We start from the raw sequence: 18,353 nt of genomic DNA, 5'->3' as shown, positions 1-18,353 counted from the left end.
AAAGAATAAGATTTTATAAAAACACATAATATTTTTGCTAACACCAGGATATCACATGATAATTCTGAAAAACTAACAACAGTTATACTTTGGAATCTTACTATAGGCACCCATTATAAATAGGTGCCACAAGTCCATCTTATTGGTGAAACTGCCTTATTTTAAGGTTCCTTTTTGTATTTCAGTCATCAACCTACCTTGGATGGGATCCAAGAATTAGGTCTTAGTGATCTTTTAACATTTTAGAGTAATTTAACTCATAGAGTCTAGAATAACCAAATCATAGGAAATTAAAAGTATTTATAATGAATTTCCAACTTATTTTCTAAAGCTAGATAATTTTCTAGTATCATTAATAAAATACAAAACAGAAAATGTTATCTCCTAGTCAGGCAAATGATATCTTGAATATTTTATAAATAAATGACTTTTTAAAACCATGATCAGGAAGAAGACATATTCAAGCCTCCTTCACACACTTTCAATAAAAATATCTCTCACAAGACATTACTTCTTGAAACAAAGAAAATAGAGCTCTTGTGTATTAGATAAAATGCAAAAATATTATCATTGAAAAGATAAGTACTACAAGTTCTATTTCAAAATTTTAAAAAAAACTACTTTAAAAAAGGATCCATATATAAGACAATTTTCATGATTTGTTCAATTAATTCTACTAAAATTTTCTGGGTCCAAAGACCTTCATTCCTTGGTGACTAATACTTTCTTATGAATCGCCCTTAGGTTCCTCAATATAGCATATGAAATGGTTCTGACTTTCCTATGCAGTAGTATCTTTGGCTCTGCACTTTTCTTTTTACTTTGTTCAGTATTCTGTTTTCAGGGAGGATTTACTTTCTTGGTGAGTTGCCATATTGGAAAAGACTCCATAAATTAAAGCACACTAAGATGTTAAAAGATCAGTAAGTTGAATGTGATTTTTCTCCAATGGGAATATTTTAATAGGAGTTATGACCCAAAGGACTCTCACTCAAATATTGGAATTTTTGGTACTGAGACAGGCTAGAGGAAAAAATGTTGATTAAAGGAGTCTCTGGAAACCTCAAATCCTAACACATACTAGAAAGCTGAGTAGACTCAGACCCCTGAAATCTGGGTTTACCACCTAATTCTGATGCTTGTTAGCTCTCTTGGACTAGAAATAAATCACTTCAAAACTCAGCTTCAGCTTCTTCACCTGCAAAACAGGGTCCACATTTATTTATATTTCATAGGGCTGTTGGAGGAAAGCACTCTCTAGACTGTAAAAAAAAAAAAAAAACCTTTGTCATTTTAAGTTCTCCTTGTTGTTCTGAAGTGGTACTTTTGAACCCAATAATTTATTATTTACCTTTTCCCTTTCCTCTGAATCTAGACCCCCTAAGGAATAATAAATACCCAGGGATATAGGTGGTGGCAAAATATATATGTGATGTGTTCTTTTTTTTAACGTTATTTTTTAAATTTATGGAATAACACAAGCATTTCCATAAATATCATAATATAATAAAAAGACTGCATATGAAACTGCAAATCTACTAAATATATCTATTTCTTTTAAATGTAAAATAAATATAAGAAAAGAAAATTACCTACAAATGGACAACTGCTAAAATAAAATTTGACAAAATTTTGCAGTCTTGATTTGGGTTCCTACCCTCCCTCCCCATATGAAAAATCATAGGTCAAGGGAAAGATAATAAAAATTAATATTAAATAGTATGAGTGAAAATAAAGGGAAGAAAGCATAATAGATTTAGTGATAGGGACTACCCCTTGAATTATTTCAACTAAACACTATTGGGTTTTAGCATCTACACAAGATCAAGGGTGAGTTTTTCTACTAAAAAATACCTGTTAAACTCTTTCTCCAAGGGGCAGTGTGGGCTTTGGAACTCTCTTGGCAGGCATAATCAATGAACTTTCTTCTAGTACCCACATACTCATAGCCCTTTTGAGTCCTTTGATCAGTAAAGGCTGACTACGCATGTCACCAATCACTGAAAGCTTTCTTCCTGGGTTGTGACAAAAAGAAATATTTGCCTTCTGGGAACTGAATTACCACAGGAAATAATCTTTAGATTTTATACTAATTATGCTCCTAAGGCTCTTTTTATTTTCTCAAATCAGACACACATACAAATACACATATACACAAAACCCCTTCTTTTTCCTATGTACTTTCTTTTATTAAAACACAAACAGTACTACAACTTACTGTAATCTATGAACAGATTATTATGATGAATGAATAATAAATTATGTGCCTAAATATAGACGGAGTGCCATTTTGCTCCACTAATGTCTTATATTCACATGTTTCATCATGGTATGGAGAGGGCCCTCTGTTCTTCAAGGATATGCAAGTAGGGCTTACTTTTAAGTGCTATTAAGTTAGAAAAAGCTGTGAGTATGGGCTCATTTTTTCAAGGAATAACCTAGTTAAAATTGAAGAGACTCATCACCAAAGAGAGGGAGGAGAAGGGAAAGGAAGAAAAGGTGATGGAAGGTGATGTAAAGTCCAAAAGAATCAGAAAAACAAAGATAACTTTTTCAGGAACAGTAACCTTAGAAAAACATTAATCAAATTAAAAAGGGGTTATGATCTACATTTGCAGAAGAAAAACCCATACAGATGAAAATTACAGATCTTTGAAGTATGATAAATAAAGTGTCAATAAAGTATAAATAAAATGGACAACACAGTCAATATGACAAATTTAATGACATGCATATTTATTACATTAATAAGTATGTATTGAATTGAATAACTTTGCTCCATGGTAACTGGTTATAAATGGTTAAGAGAGATCTAAGGTTCAAAGCCAAATTTCCTGAACTTTTGGCTGTGACCAACTTTTCTCAGAGATTTGCTATTCTATGTTATCCTATTACACAACAGGCAAACTCCTAGGGATGGTAGATGAAGAAATAAAGATTGCTTTTCAAGGGTAGGTCTAACTCTTGTGTGGGCAAAAACTTGGGCAATAAGGGATTTGACACTGAAAAATAAACAAAACAAAACAATCAGGTGTTGGGACTAGGAAGAATGCAGAGAAACTAGGAGCTGGTGTTGAGAAAGTATTTCTGATGTCAAAAATAGAAAAGATTAGCAGAAGTGGAGCAGGAAACTATAAAGTCTGAGTGAAGGCTTCTGCAAGAATAAATAGCTGGCTGAGAAGAAATTAGCTGAGAATGAGGTATGGATTTTTGGAAAATGGATTACAATAAAGGAATGATGGGATCTTGCCAGTAATGGTGCACATCTCATAAGGGCAGCTTGAAATAAATCTGAATGGCACTTTTGACCAAGAGTATTTAAGTCAGAATCTTCAACCAACTGGTTACTACATACAATGGCAAGTACAAAATACAGGAACAAGATTCAATAGAGATTGGTGAGTATAAAAACAGGAATAAAATTCAGTTCAGGAAACCAATACTTTACAGGAGACTATCCAGAGAGGTTTCAGACATCTATAGATGAATGTGCAGTGTATAATTAACAAAATACAATATTTAATGCAAATAGGTCAATTCAACCTCCTAGGAATTACAGAGGCCTGGTTGATTGTTACTAATGATTAGAATATAAAGACAGAATATGTACACTGTTCAAAAGGAACAAATCAGAAAAAAAAAAGTAGCAATGATGTAGGAGTCTAAATCGAGAATGGTAAAGGAAATATTAAGGAGAAAAAGAAGTGACTTCGGATGAAAGCATATTACAAGTCATTAGACAGAGTGAGGAACTGAATAATAAGCTCAAGAAATACTAAAAATCTGTCATGGAGGCAAGATACAATAGTGATAAGAGAGATTTTCTGGAGGGGTGTGTGTGTGTGTGTGTGTGTGTGTGTGTGTGTGTGTGTGTGTGTGTATTTTTCAAAATGTGGAGAAAGTGAAAAGGAGAACTCTTTTCTAAAATTCATTTTTATCAAAAAGAACTAGTAAAAACTAGAAATGAAAGGAACAGTGGGAAGAGATAAGACCGATCTATTTATAAATTTCATATTAGATAATTAGGAAAAAGATGAACATAATTTGACAAATACTCAGCATTATCCTTGGGAGGATAGACTCAAAGAGCTCAGAGACTGGATATCAACCAATCAATCAACAGAAATTTAAGTATCATGTACCAGGTAATTAATACTAAGTAATTTATATTAATTTATAATTAATTATAAGTAATTTATATTAAGGATTTATATTAAACCTCTGAAAGGTCCAAGGAAAGCCACTAGCCAAAAGCAAAACTTGATCTGGCTCTTGAAGACAGCTAAGAGTTCTAAGGTGAGGAGGGAGAGCATCCAGGAATAAGGAACAGACCTTTGCAAAGCAGAGGAGATGGAATATTTTCCAGAAAAGCAGCAATAAGAAGAGCAGTATGGCTGAACTTCAGAATTTATATTTGAGCTCAGAGATAATAGGGAGCTATGAGAGTTTATTGGGGGTATGGTGATAGGGGACTGTGTGTTACATGGTCATGCCTGATAATCAACTAAGCAGGATTAGAAGGATTTCAGGGAGGGCTCAGTTTGGAATAGTCAATAAAAATATTTGGTTGACCCAGGATGGTTTTATGACTTCTTCAAATTCTTTTCAGAAGTAGGTGAGCAGGAACAAAAGAGGAAGATTGTTAGAATAATAGGGACAAGGCAGCAGTGGTGATAAGATTAGGAAACAAAGGATTCAAGAGTAGAAGATAGTGTCCAGATAAATTGATTTATCAGCAGATTGAGATAAGTGGAATTCCACATAGTCTGAAATTAAAGAGGAGAATTTGGCCCAGGAGAGATGCAATATTTAAAAAAATGAAACTCCAACCACACAAAAAATAAATGAGATGAAGAATAAAAGTAAGGATGGGCTAGAGAGGTCAATGTGGACACACAAGGAGTTCCTCAATGATGGAGACAGCTCGGTGGCACAGTGGATAGAGTACTGGGCCTGGATAAGGAAAACTTATTTTCCTAAGTTCAGATATGACTTCAGACACTAGGTGTGTAACTCTGGGAAAGTCACTTCGCTCTATTTGCCTCTTTTGTAAAATGAGCAGGAGAAGGAAATGCTAAATCACTACAGTACCTTTGCCCAGAAAATCCCAAATGGATTCGCAAAAAGTCAAACATGACAGAAAAATTATTGAACAACATTAAAAATAGTTAAGATTTACAAAATTCTTTATTGTTTACAAAGTACTTTTATATAACTTATTTGATTCTCAAGGCAACTATGTCTTATAGCTATTTCAAGCACTATTTTCCCTATTTTAAAAATAAGCAAAATGAAACTTTGATATGTTAAGTGATTTGATTCATGTTCATACCACTAGTGAGCTTCAGGGGCAAATGTGAAACTCATGTCTCAACTCCATTTACAATGATTTACCCCTGAAATCATTGCCTTTCATCAACTTAAATTTTAAAATGTATATACAGAAGATTAAGTAACTGAATAGCATATCTTTTTAAGAATACTGCCAAATGTCAAAGCTCAGAGCAAGTTGAAACTGACAGTGACCAATAAGGACAAAACTTTTTTTTATGTTGGAAACAAAAGGAAAATCAAAGTCAGGATAAGACCATTTTTAGTGGTTCTTTTTTTAAAAATGTAATTTAACTTTATTTTACTTTTTAAAAATCAATTATCAAGCAATGATTTTTTTCTTCCTTCTTTCCTTTAACTGAAAAAAAGAATAAAAGAAAATTCTTATAACACATTGCACAGTCAAGCAAAACATATTTTTACATTATGATAAGTTGACTAAGACTAAAATTATATTTTCTCTCAGGATTTGGGTATCGTGCTTCATCATCAGACTTTTGGAATTAGGGTTGGTCATTAGACTGATCATAATTCTTGCATATTTACTTTATCTAAAGCATAATAGATTTTTGTTCTAGCCCTTTAACTCTCTATGATTCTTTTATGTTCCAAATGTGTTTCGTAGAGACAGTTGATGGCATTGTGAATAGTGTACTGGACTTGGAGTCAGGAACACTTAAGTTCAAATCCAGAGTCACACACTTACTAGTTGTATGACACTAGGTAAGTCATTTAATCTCTGGTTGCCTCAGTATCCTCAATTGTAAAATGGGGATAATAATAGAACTATAGAGAATTATTGTAAGGATCAAATGAGATATTTGTTAAAAAAAAAAAAAAAGCACTTAGCACAATGCCTAGTACATAGTGTAGTACATAGTGGATGCTATATAAATGCTTATTCTCTTCCTTTCCCCTTTGTTTATAAGAAACACATTGCTGGATTTTGCTTTCTAATGCATTCTGCTATTCTCTTCCTTTTTAAGGGTGATTTTATCCCATTCGTATTCACTATTATGATAATGAATTGGATTTTTCTTTTCACCTTGTTCTCTTAATTTTTTCCTCTTTGTTTTCTGCTCTCATTTTTAAAAAAGAAGAATAATATATGAGAGAGAGTATAAAAATACTAGTGTTATAAATTTGATGTAATTTGCTTCTACTCCTTTACTTCTCTTTCTTTCACTAAGAAGCTTAATAATAGGTTCTTATATTTTCTTTTTAAGTCCCCTTTTGAGAGCTATCTTTAGTTAATTTTGCTTAGGAATAATCTCTACCTTTGCTTGCCCTTTTACTTCCTTTTTTCCTTTCCCCACCTATATCTTTATTGAACTAAATGTACTTTGGTACTCAACTGTCTCTCTGTCTGTCTCTGATTTTCTCACCTCTCTTTTTCTTTTTCTGTCTTTATCTCTCCTTCTCTTTGTTTCTTTACCTCCCTTCCTCCCTCCCTCCCTCCCCTCCCCACACCTATATTCTTCCCTTCTTTGAACAATTCTGGTTAGAATGGAATTCCTTCCATACTCTTTTCCTGCCTTTCCTCTCTGTATAAAACTAGGTCATGATTAGTGTGCAGAATAAATCTGCTTGAAGTAGCTGAATAATTTGTATTCACACTATATATTTCCATTGGGTTGCAATGAATTAACATATTTTACATAATTCTAACTTTAAATAGTGATATGCTTTAAAACATTCAATCACTTCAAAGGATTCCTTATTTGCACTAATCTGTATTTAGCTGTAGTCTTCTACTTGCAAACTGTGATTATATAAAAGAATTTTCCCCACTCTTCTTTTCCTTCCCCCCTCCATACTATATTCCTTTCCTTTTGTCTTCTTTTAAGATAATCAAAACATAACAAAACTACCTTCAGGTTTTCTTTCTTCTTAAACTCCCACTATGACTTTTGATTATTATTGTGTTCTGAGGGAACACACATACCATCTCCCCATATTAGAATGTAAATTTTTTATCTTTGTTTAGTACCTTGTGACTAAACATTTGCTCAGTTTTAAATTAAAAAACATTTCTCTTGAATCTTGTGTTTATATTTCAAAGTTTCTATGCAGATCTTGTATTTTTTAAATTCAGAAATGCTTTAAAGTCCTTTATTTCATTAAAAATAAATTTTTCTTCTTGTATGATTACACTTAATTTTGTTGGCTAATTACTCTGGGTTGTAAACCTATTTGTTTTCTGACATATATTCTGAACTCTGTTCCTTTACAGTGACAGATACTAGATCTTGTGTGACCAAACTGTAGTTCCTTGGAACTTGAATTGTTTCTTTGTGACTCCTTGTTATATTTTTTCTTTGACTTAGAAGCCCTTGATTTTGTCTTCATCTTTTCTGAGGATTCTTATTTTGGGTTTTCTTTCAGGGGATAATTAAGGATGGTAATTTCATTTTGACCTCTAGTTCTAAGAGCTCTGAGTAGTTTTCTTTTATGGTTTCTTGAAACATGATGTCCAGGCTTTCCTTTTTGGAGGTCCTGACTTTCAGGAGGTTCAATGATTCCTAAGGGTTTTTTCCTTCTTGATCTGTTTTACAGGTTAACCGCTTTTGCCATGAAATATTTTATATTCTACTTTTTTTCTGCCTTCTGACTGTTTTAATACTACTTGTTGTGTCATGGAGCCATTAATTTCTATTTAGTTGATTCTTGTTTTCAAGGAGTTTGCTGTACAGGTAAGGTTCATAACTCTTGTGCTAAACTGTTAGTTCTAGTTCCAACATTTTTCTATGACTTTCATTTTCCTTATAATTCCCCTACCCCAATTCATATTTAATTAATAAAAAATATTTAATTCTTTTAGAAACTCTTATGTCATCTCTTCCAGAAACTCTAGGTGAACTTGTGTTCAAGTTGTAGTATTCTTTGAGGCCTTGCTTATAGCAGTTTTGAATTCATTCTTTTTTCTGTGTTTGAGTCTTGAAACTATCTATTATTATGATAATTATGGTGGGATTCTCTCTCTCTCTCTTTTTTCTCCTTGTTCTTCCAATCTACTTTCTAACTTTGGATTTTATATTAAGGCAGATAACTGCTTTGAGGGGGGGGGGTGTTTGAGTATTATATTATTCCAAGACCTCAAGAATAGCTCAGGCTGGGGACTTGTAAGCTTTCAGTGCTCCTAAGGAACAAAGTCTGACCATAGTCCTTTTGAGCTAAACTCTGCAAGCTCCTGACCTGGGTTTGGTTCTGAGAAACACTTGTGGGCTTTTCCTTGGTTGGGGTTTCAATAACTGTGGATTTAGCCATAATCAGCCAACTGGAAAAAAGCTCTGCTGATCCTGAGTGACATAATAGCAGTCTTCCCTTTTGTACAGACTAACTGCCCAGATTATTTTGCTGCTAGTTTCACATTAGAGGCACAAACAGAGACTTCTATTCTACTTCACTCTCAGAGTCAGAGATCTACAGCTGCTGTTTGCTTTTGAACATATTTCTTGCACACTCTATAGCCCAGGGCCCAGGATAATTTCTTTCCAGGAAATGCTGCTCATAGGAGAAGGTCCCCTCCTCAGTTTTTTATGTATCTGTGACTCAGAACTAGATTGTGAATAGGCAGAGCTGCCAGTTAGCACGTTTCTGTAAACAGCCCTCTCTGTTCTAGGATTTCTTTACCTGGTGAACAGGCTCAATCCTCTTTCAGGAGATAAACTAAAATACTCTGCACAATTGATCCTGGCTATATACCATCCCTACTATCCCCAGGCTTCTCTGTTTGTCTCCTTATGCCAATTATTCTGAAAAAAAAAAAAAAGAGCCATTGTGACTTTTTATTAGATGGTCCAGTCAGGATTCAATCTAGCGAGCTTTTTAGATCTTTGTGGAGGAGTTGTTAATGAAAGGTTAGTAGTATTTTTTCTACTCCACCATCTTGGTTGTTCCTTAAGATAAATTTCCAATGTTAAAAGATGATGATGATACAGAGAAGAGAGGACTAACTACTCAATTCTTATTTTGCTTTGACTTTTTTAATACTAAGGAAAAGTATCATAATGAAAAGATTAGAACAAAGGCAATTGATAGGGAGTTGAAACACCAAATAACTGAGAGTACTGAAAGGGAATATCTAATACCATTAGTAAATTCAAGTCACTAGTCTTGGATGAACCACATTCTACAAAACTGAAAGAAATCAACTGTTATTCATATCTGAAAAACTGAAAAATAGAGAGATGACACAAGGCTGTAAAAGCAAATATTTTCTTAGTTTTCAAAAACAGAAAAGAATAAATATTTCGAACTATCATTCTGTAATATATAACTTCAATTCCTAGAAAATCTCTTGTTATATATGTTATATACAGGGATTATGAACATTTTGAAAGGAAAGAGGTGATCACTGAGAATGAGCAGAGCTCATTAAGAACTAGTCATGTAAAATGATGTTTACATATTTTTTCCCTAATAGGGTTAGGAGACTGACAGCTCAGAGAAATATGAAGGATAAATGTTGGAATTTCAGTAAGGCATTTGACAAAGTGTTTCATGATAGTCTTGTGTACAGGTTGGAGAGCTGTGGGATAGGTGATGGCAATTAGAATAAATTCAGAACTGGCCGAAAGACTGGATCCTTCCCCAAAAGAAATGAATGAACAGTTCTCAGAAGGAAACTTCCAAACATACAAAAGACCGCTCCAAATCACTAATAATGGGAAAAATTAAAATCACAATTACTCTGAAGTTTCACTTCATATCTGAAAAATTTGGCAAGATGATAGAAGATGAGAAGTTATTGTTATAAGGGCTAACGAGAAAGAGATACATCTTAAAAAGATGTTGTGGAACTCTGAATTGATCCAACCTCTTTGGAAAGCATTTTAATATAAACTGCTTGCATTTTTGTTTTTCCTCCCGGATTATTTATACCTTATGAATTCAATTCTCCCTGTGCAACAAGAAAACTGTTCGGTTCTGCACACATATATTGTATCCAGGATATACTGTAACCTATTCAACATGTAAAGGATTGCTTGCCATCTGGGGGAGGGGGTGGAGGGAGGGAGGGGAAAAATTGGAACAGAAGTGAATGTAAGGGATAATGCTGTAAAAAATTATCCTGGCATGAGTTCTATCAATAAAAAGTTATTAAAAAAATAAAAAAGAAAGCATTTTAGAATTATGTTGTAAAAAAATGACTAAAATGTCCATAATCTTTAATCCAGAAATCTCACTTCTAGCTATCTAGGATTCACAGATAGAATTACACAAGAAAACATTTATAAAACCACTTTTTGTAGTAAGTATAGAACCAGAAATGTGGCAGAAAACTGGAAAATAACTGAAGACAGATTTTTTGTGGCACTTAGATGATGTAAAGGATAGAGTGCTAGATATCCAGTTGCAAAGACCAGAATTCAAGTCTTTACTACAGATGGCCCTAAACAAGGTACTTAATATCTTTTAGCTTCAATTTCCTCATCTATAAAACACGAATAATAATAGTATGTATCTCTTAGAGAGCAAATGAGATGCTAATATTAAAAAGTGATTTCTATATAAATGTTGCTGAGCCATTTCAATCCTGTCCAACTCTTAGTAACCCCATTAGGCTTTTCTTGTCAAAGACACTGGAGAGGTTTGCCATATTCTTCTCCAGCTCATTTTATAAATGAGCAAAGTAAGGCAAACAGGAGTAAGTGACTTGCCCAGGGTCACACAGCTAGTAAATGCCTGAGGCTCCATTTAAACTCAGGCTTTCCTGACTCCAAGACTGGCACTCTATTTATTGTACCACTTAGTTATCCAGAATATAAGTGTTAGATTTATTATGTCAGAGGTCAGAGCAATGATGGAAGTGCTAGAGAGGCCTATTTCAATTCCCCATAAGGAAATATTTTATAACAATTATAACTGTCCCAATGTAAAATGGGCCAACCCAAAAGATAATCAAGATAAAAAGATAATCAAGCTCTCCATTATCAGAGGTCTTCGGGAAGAAGTTAGATTAATCATATGAAATTAATAGGGATAAATGCAGTCTTACATTTAGGTTAAAGAAATCATCTACCAAGGTGTTTATTAGAAGATATTTTTATTCAAGTACAAATTAAACTAGATGGACTCTGAGGTATCTTGCAATTTTAAGAGTTCATGATTTTAGAAGACATAATGGTATAGGGATTCCAAGATTTTTTAGTTAGCATTATCTTCAAGGAGTCTTCAAGAAGACATATGTGTTTGGGAACTGGTATATAGAATACAATGAGGTACTCAGAATTAAATTTACTTGAGGTGGAACAATAATACCTCTATCTTCTCTATTGGTGAATATCATATTGGGCCAAATGAGGTCTTAGGGCCCACAGAGAAAGTTTGTGGGGGAAAGGAGGTAAAGCAAAGGATGTTTTCTTCTCCCGAGAAAGTTATTAAATAGTCCTGTAAAGAGAAAGAGACCTTTCTACATCTTACAGCTGTCACATCAGAAAGAAGGAGTTAAGAGAGTCTTAATTCTCCTATTTCAAAGATCACTTTATATATAGACAGATTGAACTGAATAGTGACATTTTAAGGAAAAACCCTCTCCAGGTCCATTCCAAAACATCTCTGTCATACAGCTTGAAATTCCACCAGTCAACAAATTCACTTGGCTTAACAAGCATACATTCTGGGCAAGAAATAGCTGCAACTAGCAATAATGTAAGCTTAGCTTAATCAAACTTCTCTCCTAGTACCCAACTGAAATACACTGAGAAAAAAACTGAGAGCTTTTATGACAGACTTCCTTTTCTCATCCTTCATCACCTCACCTTACTTGAAGTGAAGCTGTCAGGATAAGGATATCATGATGATAGCAAGCTATCTTTAGAGAATTTTCCTTATGATTATTTGTTATAAGAATGTGGGCAATGAGTTCAGGACTATCTTCATACATTAAAAAGAATGCACAGATGAGATAGCCTCTCTAAGATAGTCATTTTGATTAATAAAATTGACTTTAATATTCCTGAAGGGGAAATGACTTCATAGTACTCTAATTAACACAGGAAATATTTGTCAAAGTTTTCACATTTTTTGTTATATATATTTAATCATGAAAAAAAGAAAGCCCCCCCCCCCAGTCAAGTATAGCTTAAACAAGAAATGGAAGCAATTTGAAATCTTTAGAGATAAACGGGAAGCTCAGTAATTCTATCTTGACATAAAGTTGTTTGTTTTGTGATGCTTTGATGCAAAATATTAAACACATCTGGGTGTTGGTGGCCAGCAACATTTCCAAGTGTAGTCAAATCAAGTTAAAATGCAATTGGAAAATACTCTGGAAGATGTGTTTGCTTTTTTGTAAAACTCTCACATATTCCAACTATTTCAGTACAAGCCCATGAAGACACAATAGGACTATTATACTTTTAGTCAATATTTCAATGATTACTTAAGTTTGGATTGATATAGTTATAGATTTATGCTAAACTAAGTCTTAATATATATAAATTATAGTTCAGATATTTCAATATTTCATCTTTCTTCTACTTTTCCAAATTTGATGAGATGATGTAATAATGGCAGCTAACAGAGCAAATTCAATCTTGGACTTCAGTAATGGAGGAGTAACATACATATTAAAATTAGTTGATATTCCCAATCTACTAATCTTCGTTTGATCACACTTGGAATATAATGCTCATTTCTGAGTGTCACATTTTGTGAAAAGAAGTGACAAACTGAAGTAAATCAAGAGGAGAACAAATAAAATAGAAAAAATACTATAATGATAGGATAGCTTGAGGAATAAGGGGTGGTCAGACTGGAGAATATGGTTCCCTCCAACTGTAAAGAAGGGAGCTACAATATCTAGTTGGCTTTCAGAATTTGAAGAAACGTCACATGGCTTTGGGATTAGATTTGCCCCTATTGGCCCTAAAAGGTTGAATGAGGAGGAGAAGTGAAGGTTAAAGGGAAATAGATTTTATAGGAAAAAAACTTCTTCAGCACTTAGAATTGTCTAAAAGAGGAATGGAAGCCGTGGGAGGCATTGGATTCCTGTCACCGTAGGTGGTTGTATTGTAAAGGGGATTCCTACACAGGGGCTGATTGGGCTTGATAAATTCTAACTTCCCCTTACACCTCTGAGGGGCTGAGATTCTATGAAGCTGAAATCTAGGAGAGGTTTGTGTTCAACATGAGCTTCCTGATATTGTCTGGTTATCCACTATTTTAAAGGTTTACTTGGAAGTTTCACCAATTATGCTAGGAAAATTCAAAAAGCATGTTCACTGTATTGATTATAGACAACATACAACTTTTTCTATGATCTGGCTTACCCTGGCAATGCTTATCATCTGTTGCTCTGAATCCCTCTGAATAATGATTTTTTTTGCAGCTATAGAAATAACAAATGGATACTGACAGAAGGAAAACCTGCTCAAAAACAGAAACAGAAAACAGATTAAGGAAAAACATTTCTTTTTTAGTGAACTATCCAAGGGAATCTACCTAAAAAAAACCACCATTAAATGGATACCCTTTTATAATCTATTTACCAGGTTGGAATAAGCCTTTCTTCTGAAAGTAAATAACAAAACTACTTTTTAATTAAATCAAATTTTTTTCAATGCTATGCATGATCAGGTGAGAAAGGGTTGCATTTAGTTAGTTACCCATCTTACCTTCGCGAGTTTCCAAAGCACTGCCAGATGTGATATTCCTCCATGAGATCAATATGATCCAGTGTAGAATTATAGAAATCAGTATAAGGAATAAGAGGAAGATGAGCCAGATCATTTGCAGCATCTGAAAAAAAAAACTTACAGCATGATCTTCATCATCTTACATATGAAACAGATTTTCAAGCATCTTATTTATCTGTTTTATTGCTATAAAGTATCTTAATGTACAAAATAAGTTTTTGTTTGAGATTCTCATTTCAATAAATTCTAATTCCATTTGCAAAAAATGCTTTTAAATTGAGTGGAAACTTCTGCCAATGATTTCTTTACAAACACACATGAACATATATTCACACATATCCCCACACCCCATTGTGATTTCAGCAGTAAAGGGCACAGACCACCATTTCCATATACTATTTTCTAACCTTAGTCATTGTCTCCTATGATCCCCAATAAATTAATGGAAATTTCTTTCTTAGTTTAGTAAGTGATCTGTAACTGCTAGCTTTACAAAATGTCATTGAAACTTCACTGATACATAGGAGGACATAATTCAATAAAATATTTAAGAATATGCTTTATTATTCATGTAAATTCATTAAGAAAACTATTACTAAAATGAAAACCTACTTCACAGTTCTCTTTGTGGGAGAGAACTTTAGTTTATCTGTGTAGGACACTGGAATCTACAGGGGAAAGATTGTATACTTAAATCCACTTAAATAAATAAATGCAAAATAAAATTAGTAGAAGAAAAAACCTACTAAGTAAAGCCAAGACTTTGGCTGCTGATGGAATCCACCAGGAACATTTTGTCATAGGTGGGAATTCTTCAGGTTTTGCAGGAAATAGGCGTAAGGAAATAAACTGTAGCAATCTGTCTACCAATTGCTTGAATCTTTTTTGTGATAATCTAGGAAAGATGTAGAAATAATTTTAATCAAATTAACATTTTCTACACTTGGGTGACATGTCGATTGGGCAAAACATGCAAAAATCTCTAACATTCTTTTAAAATTATATCAATATGTTTAGGAGGAATTTAAAAATATATACTTCTTAGAATAAGGATTTTAATTAAATAAGAAATAAACACCAAAATATAATTATTATAAAATTGATTAGCAGGTAGTTAATTTATTGGACTTTTAAGCTTTAATCATTTTCTGATATTGAGATATTTTTGCTTTTTTTAGCTTTTTAAGTCAAACATAAAAGTTATTTTGAAAATGGATTCAATACATTACAAAATGGAGCATTATTTCTCATACAAATTGCTTACAAGTAGCCAATCTGCATTTCATTTTTTTTTCTTCATCATGTTTTTTAAAATTTTTTTTGGTGAGGCAATTGGGTTTAAGTGACTTGCCCAGGGTCACACAGTTAGGGAATGTTAAGTAGTCTGAGGCTGGATTTGAACTCTGGTTCTCCTTACTCGAGGGTTGGTACTCTATTCACTGCACTATCTAGCTTCCCCCTCCATCTTTTAAATAGGATGAACCACAGAATGTTAGGATTGAAAAATATATTTAGAAAACAACAGTCTGATCTTCTAACTTTACAGAAGAGGAAACTGAGTCCAAGAGAGGCAGAGTGTCTTATTCAAGGCCAAATAACTAATAAAGTAATTGTGCTAAGCCATGAACCCAAGTCTTCTGCCTCAGTTTTTATATTTTATTATATTCCTTCCCATAAAGTTCTAAATAATTAATAATAAGCAAGGTAAAAAAATTAGATGGAAATAAAAGCATTATGGTAAATCATCATTTTGAAAATATTTGAAAAATTAGCAATAGAAATCTACCTCATAAAACAAATACATTAAAAACACTAAAATAATACAAAATTGATTGTTTCTACTAAAGCATACATTTAATATCTTTGTACAGTAATATTTATACCATGTTTTTGAAGCACTTTAATTTATAAATGTTACTAATAATATATTTGAAAATATTTCAAAGCATTTCACTATTAAATCGTTCAGATGGTTTCAAACAAACAATAAAACTTATAACATATAGTATCATGGATAAATTACTTTTTAAACCAGTGAACAAGGAAATGATGGTCCGCTTCCACTAAGGTAGCTATCTGTCTTAGCAAGTGGGCATAGATGACATAAGTAGATGTGTTATTAAACTGAGGATTCTGCAAAAAACATTATAGACATTCTGTTAAAACTTTGTAACACTAAAAGGAAATACATAACACATTCTAAATAAAATGAAATATCTGATGATAAATTATAATTTAGGAAAACAAATTCAAACATAAAATATCAAGTGAATATCCTTTAATGTCTAAATTGTTCCTTCAAAATGTACAGAAAACGTCTAGAATTTTATAGGGAAATGATTATATTTATTTTAAAAAAAAACAATCTTTGAAAAGAGGAGAGTAGGAGGAATGGAAAACATTATCCATTTTCCAAGGGAGAAAAGACTATTCTAAATTGATGGAGAGTGACTCAGAATTTTAAAAGACAACAATCATAATAACTTAGGTGCCTATAGCTCAAATGAATAGTAGGGTATAATAACAATTGTAGAGCATAATAACATTAAAACTTGAGACACCTTACCCTCCCCTTTCTTAAGCGCCAACTCTTTCTCCCTCTTATTTCTACGGAGTTCCCCCTCATTTTTTTGTTCTCACTATTTATCAATCCTACTGTGATTTAACTTACTAATCTTAATTTATTAATTATAATGACTATGAATCATAGGGCATCACAATCCTGAAAACATCCAAATTACAAGTGAACCAAAGGGCAATGGGAAAATATACAGGATGGGTCTAAGTAATTTATAGAACATTACCACAAACTCTCCTGGGTAAGAAATGTGAAAGATAACAGCAAAAGGAGAGGACCTAAAGCAAGGGACAAGAGATAACCAGCCCAAGTGCTCCACCATTCCCCAAACAAACTTAAAAGAGCCCTTAGTACTTTGGGCAGATCCTCTTTGGGCAAGTCATGGGATGATTTAAGAATCTGTCAGTCAATAAATATTTATTAAGTGCTTGCTATGTGTCAAGCACTATGCTGAGCACTGGGGATAAAGGCAAAAGACATTTTAGGCTCTTGGGGAGCTCAGTAACACAGAATGAAAAGACATAGGTAGTTTGTGATGTTTACTGATGGAGTATTCATATTGATGAGATCTCAAATTTGCTGAAGTATGACCCAACTAAAAATTACATCTGATTTGACAAAAATACTTTGAAAATGAAATAAATGCTGATTCTGACTCCAAACTTTGTGAAGTATTTTATAAGTAGGATCTAATTTCCCATATAAATATATCTATAATTTATTCAGAAGATATCTTGTTTCTATGTAATTGTTTACATATTCTTTCTCTCATTAGATTGTAAGCTCTTTGAGAAAAGGATCTATTTCTGTTTTGCTCTGTTTCTTCCTGATGGTAGTTGCTTAATAAATGCTTATTTTGTGGCTAAATTGATAGTTCCTAAATGTCAACTTCTAAATGCCAATAGTTCAAGTATAGGTAAGTTAAAAAGTAAATTGCCAAATGTTTTTAAGATTTTGAAATGCCTTTCTGAGACCTTTGTCATCATATCAAAAAATGTACAAAAACACCTCAAAGAATTCCATGGTACAATAAACCTCACTTCAAATACTGAAAAGTAGGAATAGGAGGAAGAGGAAGATGGCTTGATTGCAGATTTTCAAAAGATGATAGTCACAATAAGTAACTCAGTCTGATACCCATAGCTCATAGCTCAAATGAATAGCTAAACATGACAAGAGTAGAAACTGAGTTTCCTTGTCTATATCTTGCTCCTTTTGTTGCAGTATTTGTTTTGTTTTTTTCTCATCTCCTATATCTCTTGCTCCTCTTTTTCTTCTTTTATCTTTTTCCATCTTTTACTCCTTTGTCCTATCTCCTTCCCTTTTTTGTTTTTAAATCACTCATTAAGTGGAAATAAATTTCATAATTTTTCATTTCTTTCATGCAGTTTTATGTTCTCTGCTCTTAATTTTAAAGGTAGACAAGATGAATATTTGCTTGCTTTCTTAAAAACAACCCTACAAAATAAAAAAAAATTATATACTTTTGTACGTGGATGTCAATTGCTTTTCCCCTCACAATGGTTCTACGTCCTTCATAAGCTCCCCTTAAAAAGTTTTGTACATTGGTTTTATGGTGAAGGATTCATAGTTTCTTATAAAATGTATTTCTCAAACATTTGTGAGAAAAAAAATGGGAAAATCTGAAACCTAATAACTAAAAGAAGGTAACTAAAGAGAAGAAATTATTTAACTATCAAGCCAAATGTACGTTCTTTTACCCTGTGTGTTCTGGGTATGTGCATAACTAAAGTTCATGTGATAATGAAAGTAATTAAAATCCACTTTGGCTAAGATGTCTT

General features: G+C 32.9%; 1 protein-coding gene across 2 annotated transcripts in view; it reads right to left on the bottom strand.

Annotated features, from left to right (window-relative positions):
* Positions 1-18,353, bottom strand: part of HECTD2 (HECT domain E3 ubiquitin protein ligase 2) — a 106,355-nt gene that overhangs the window by 34,447 nt on the left and 53,555 nt on the right. For both annotated transcript variants that reach the window (XM_051981633.1, XM_051981632.1), the window contains 4 exons: positions 15,997-16,106; positions 14,720-14,868; positions 13,953-14,076; positions 13,608-13,704 (listed from right to left, as the gene is read on the bottom strand). In XM_051981633.1, coding sequence (XP_051837593.1) covers positions 13,608-13,704; positions 13,953-14,076; positions 14,720-14,868; positions 15,997-16,106 — 480 coding nt within the window. The remainder of the gene's footprint in view (positions 1-13,607; positions 13,705-13,952; positions 14,077-14,719; positions 14,869-15,996; positions 16,107-18,353) is intronic.

The sequence above is a fragment of the Antechinus flavipes genome, chromosome 2, assembly GCF_016432865.1.
Source record: "Antechinus flavipes isolate AdamAnt ecotype Samford, QLD, Australia chromosome 2, AdamAnt_v2, whole genome shotgun sequence".
Taxonomy (NCBI): domain Eukaryota; kingdom Metazoa; phylum Chordata; class Mammalia; order Dasyuromorphia; family Dasyuridae; genus Antechinus; species Antechinus flavipes.
This window is presented reverse-complemented; position numbering and strand designations above follow the sequence as displayed.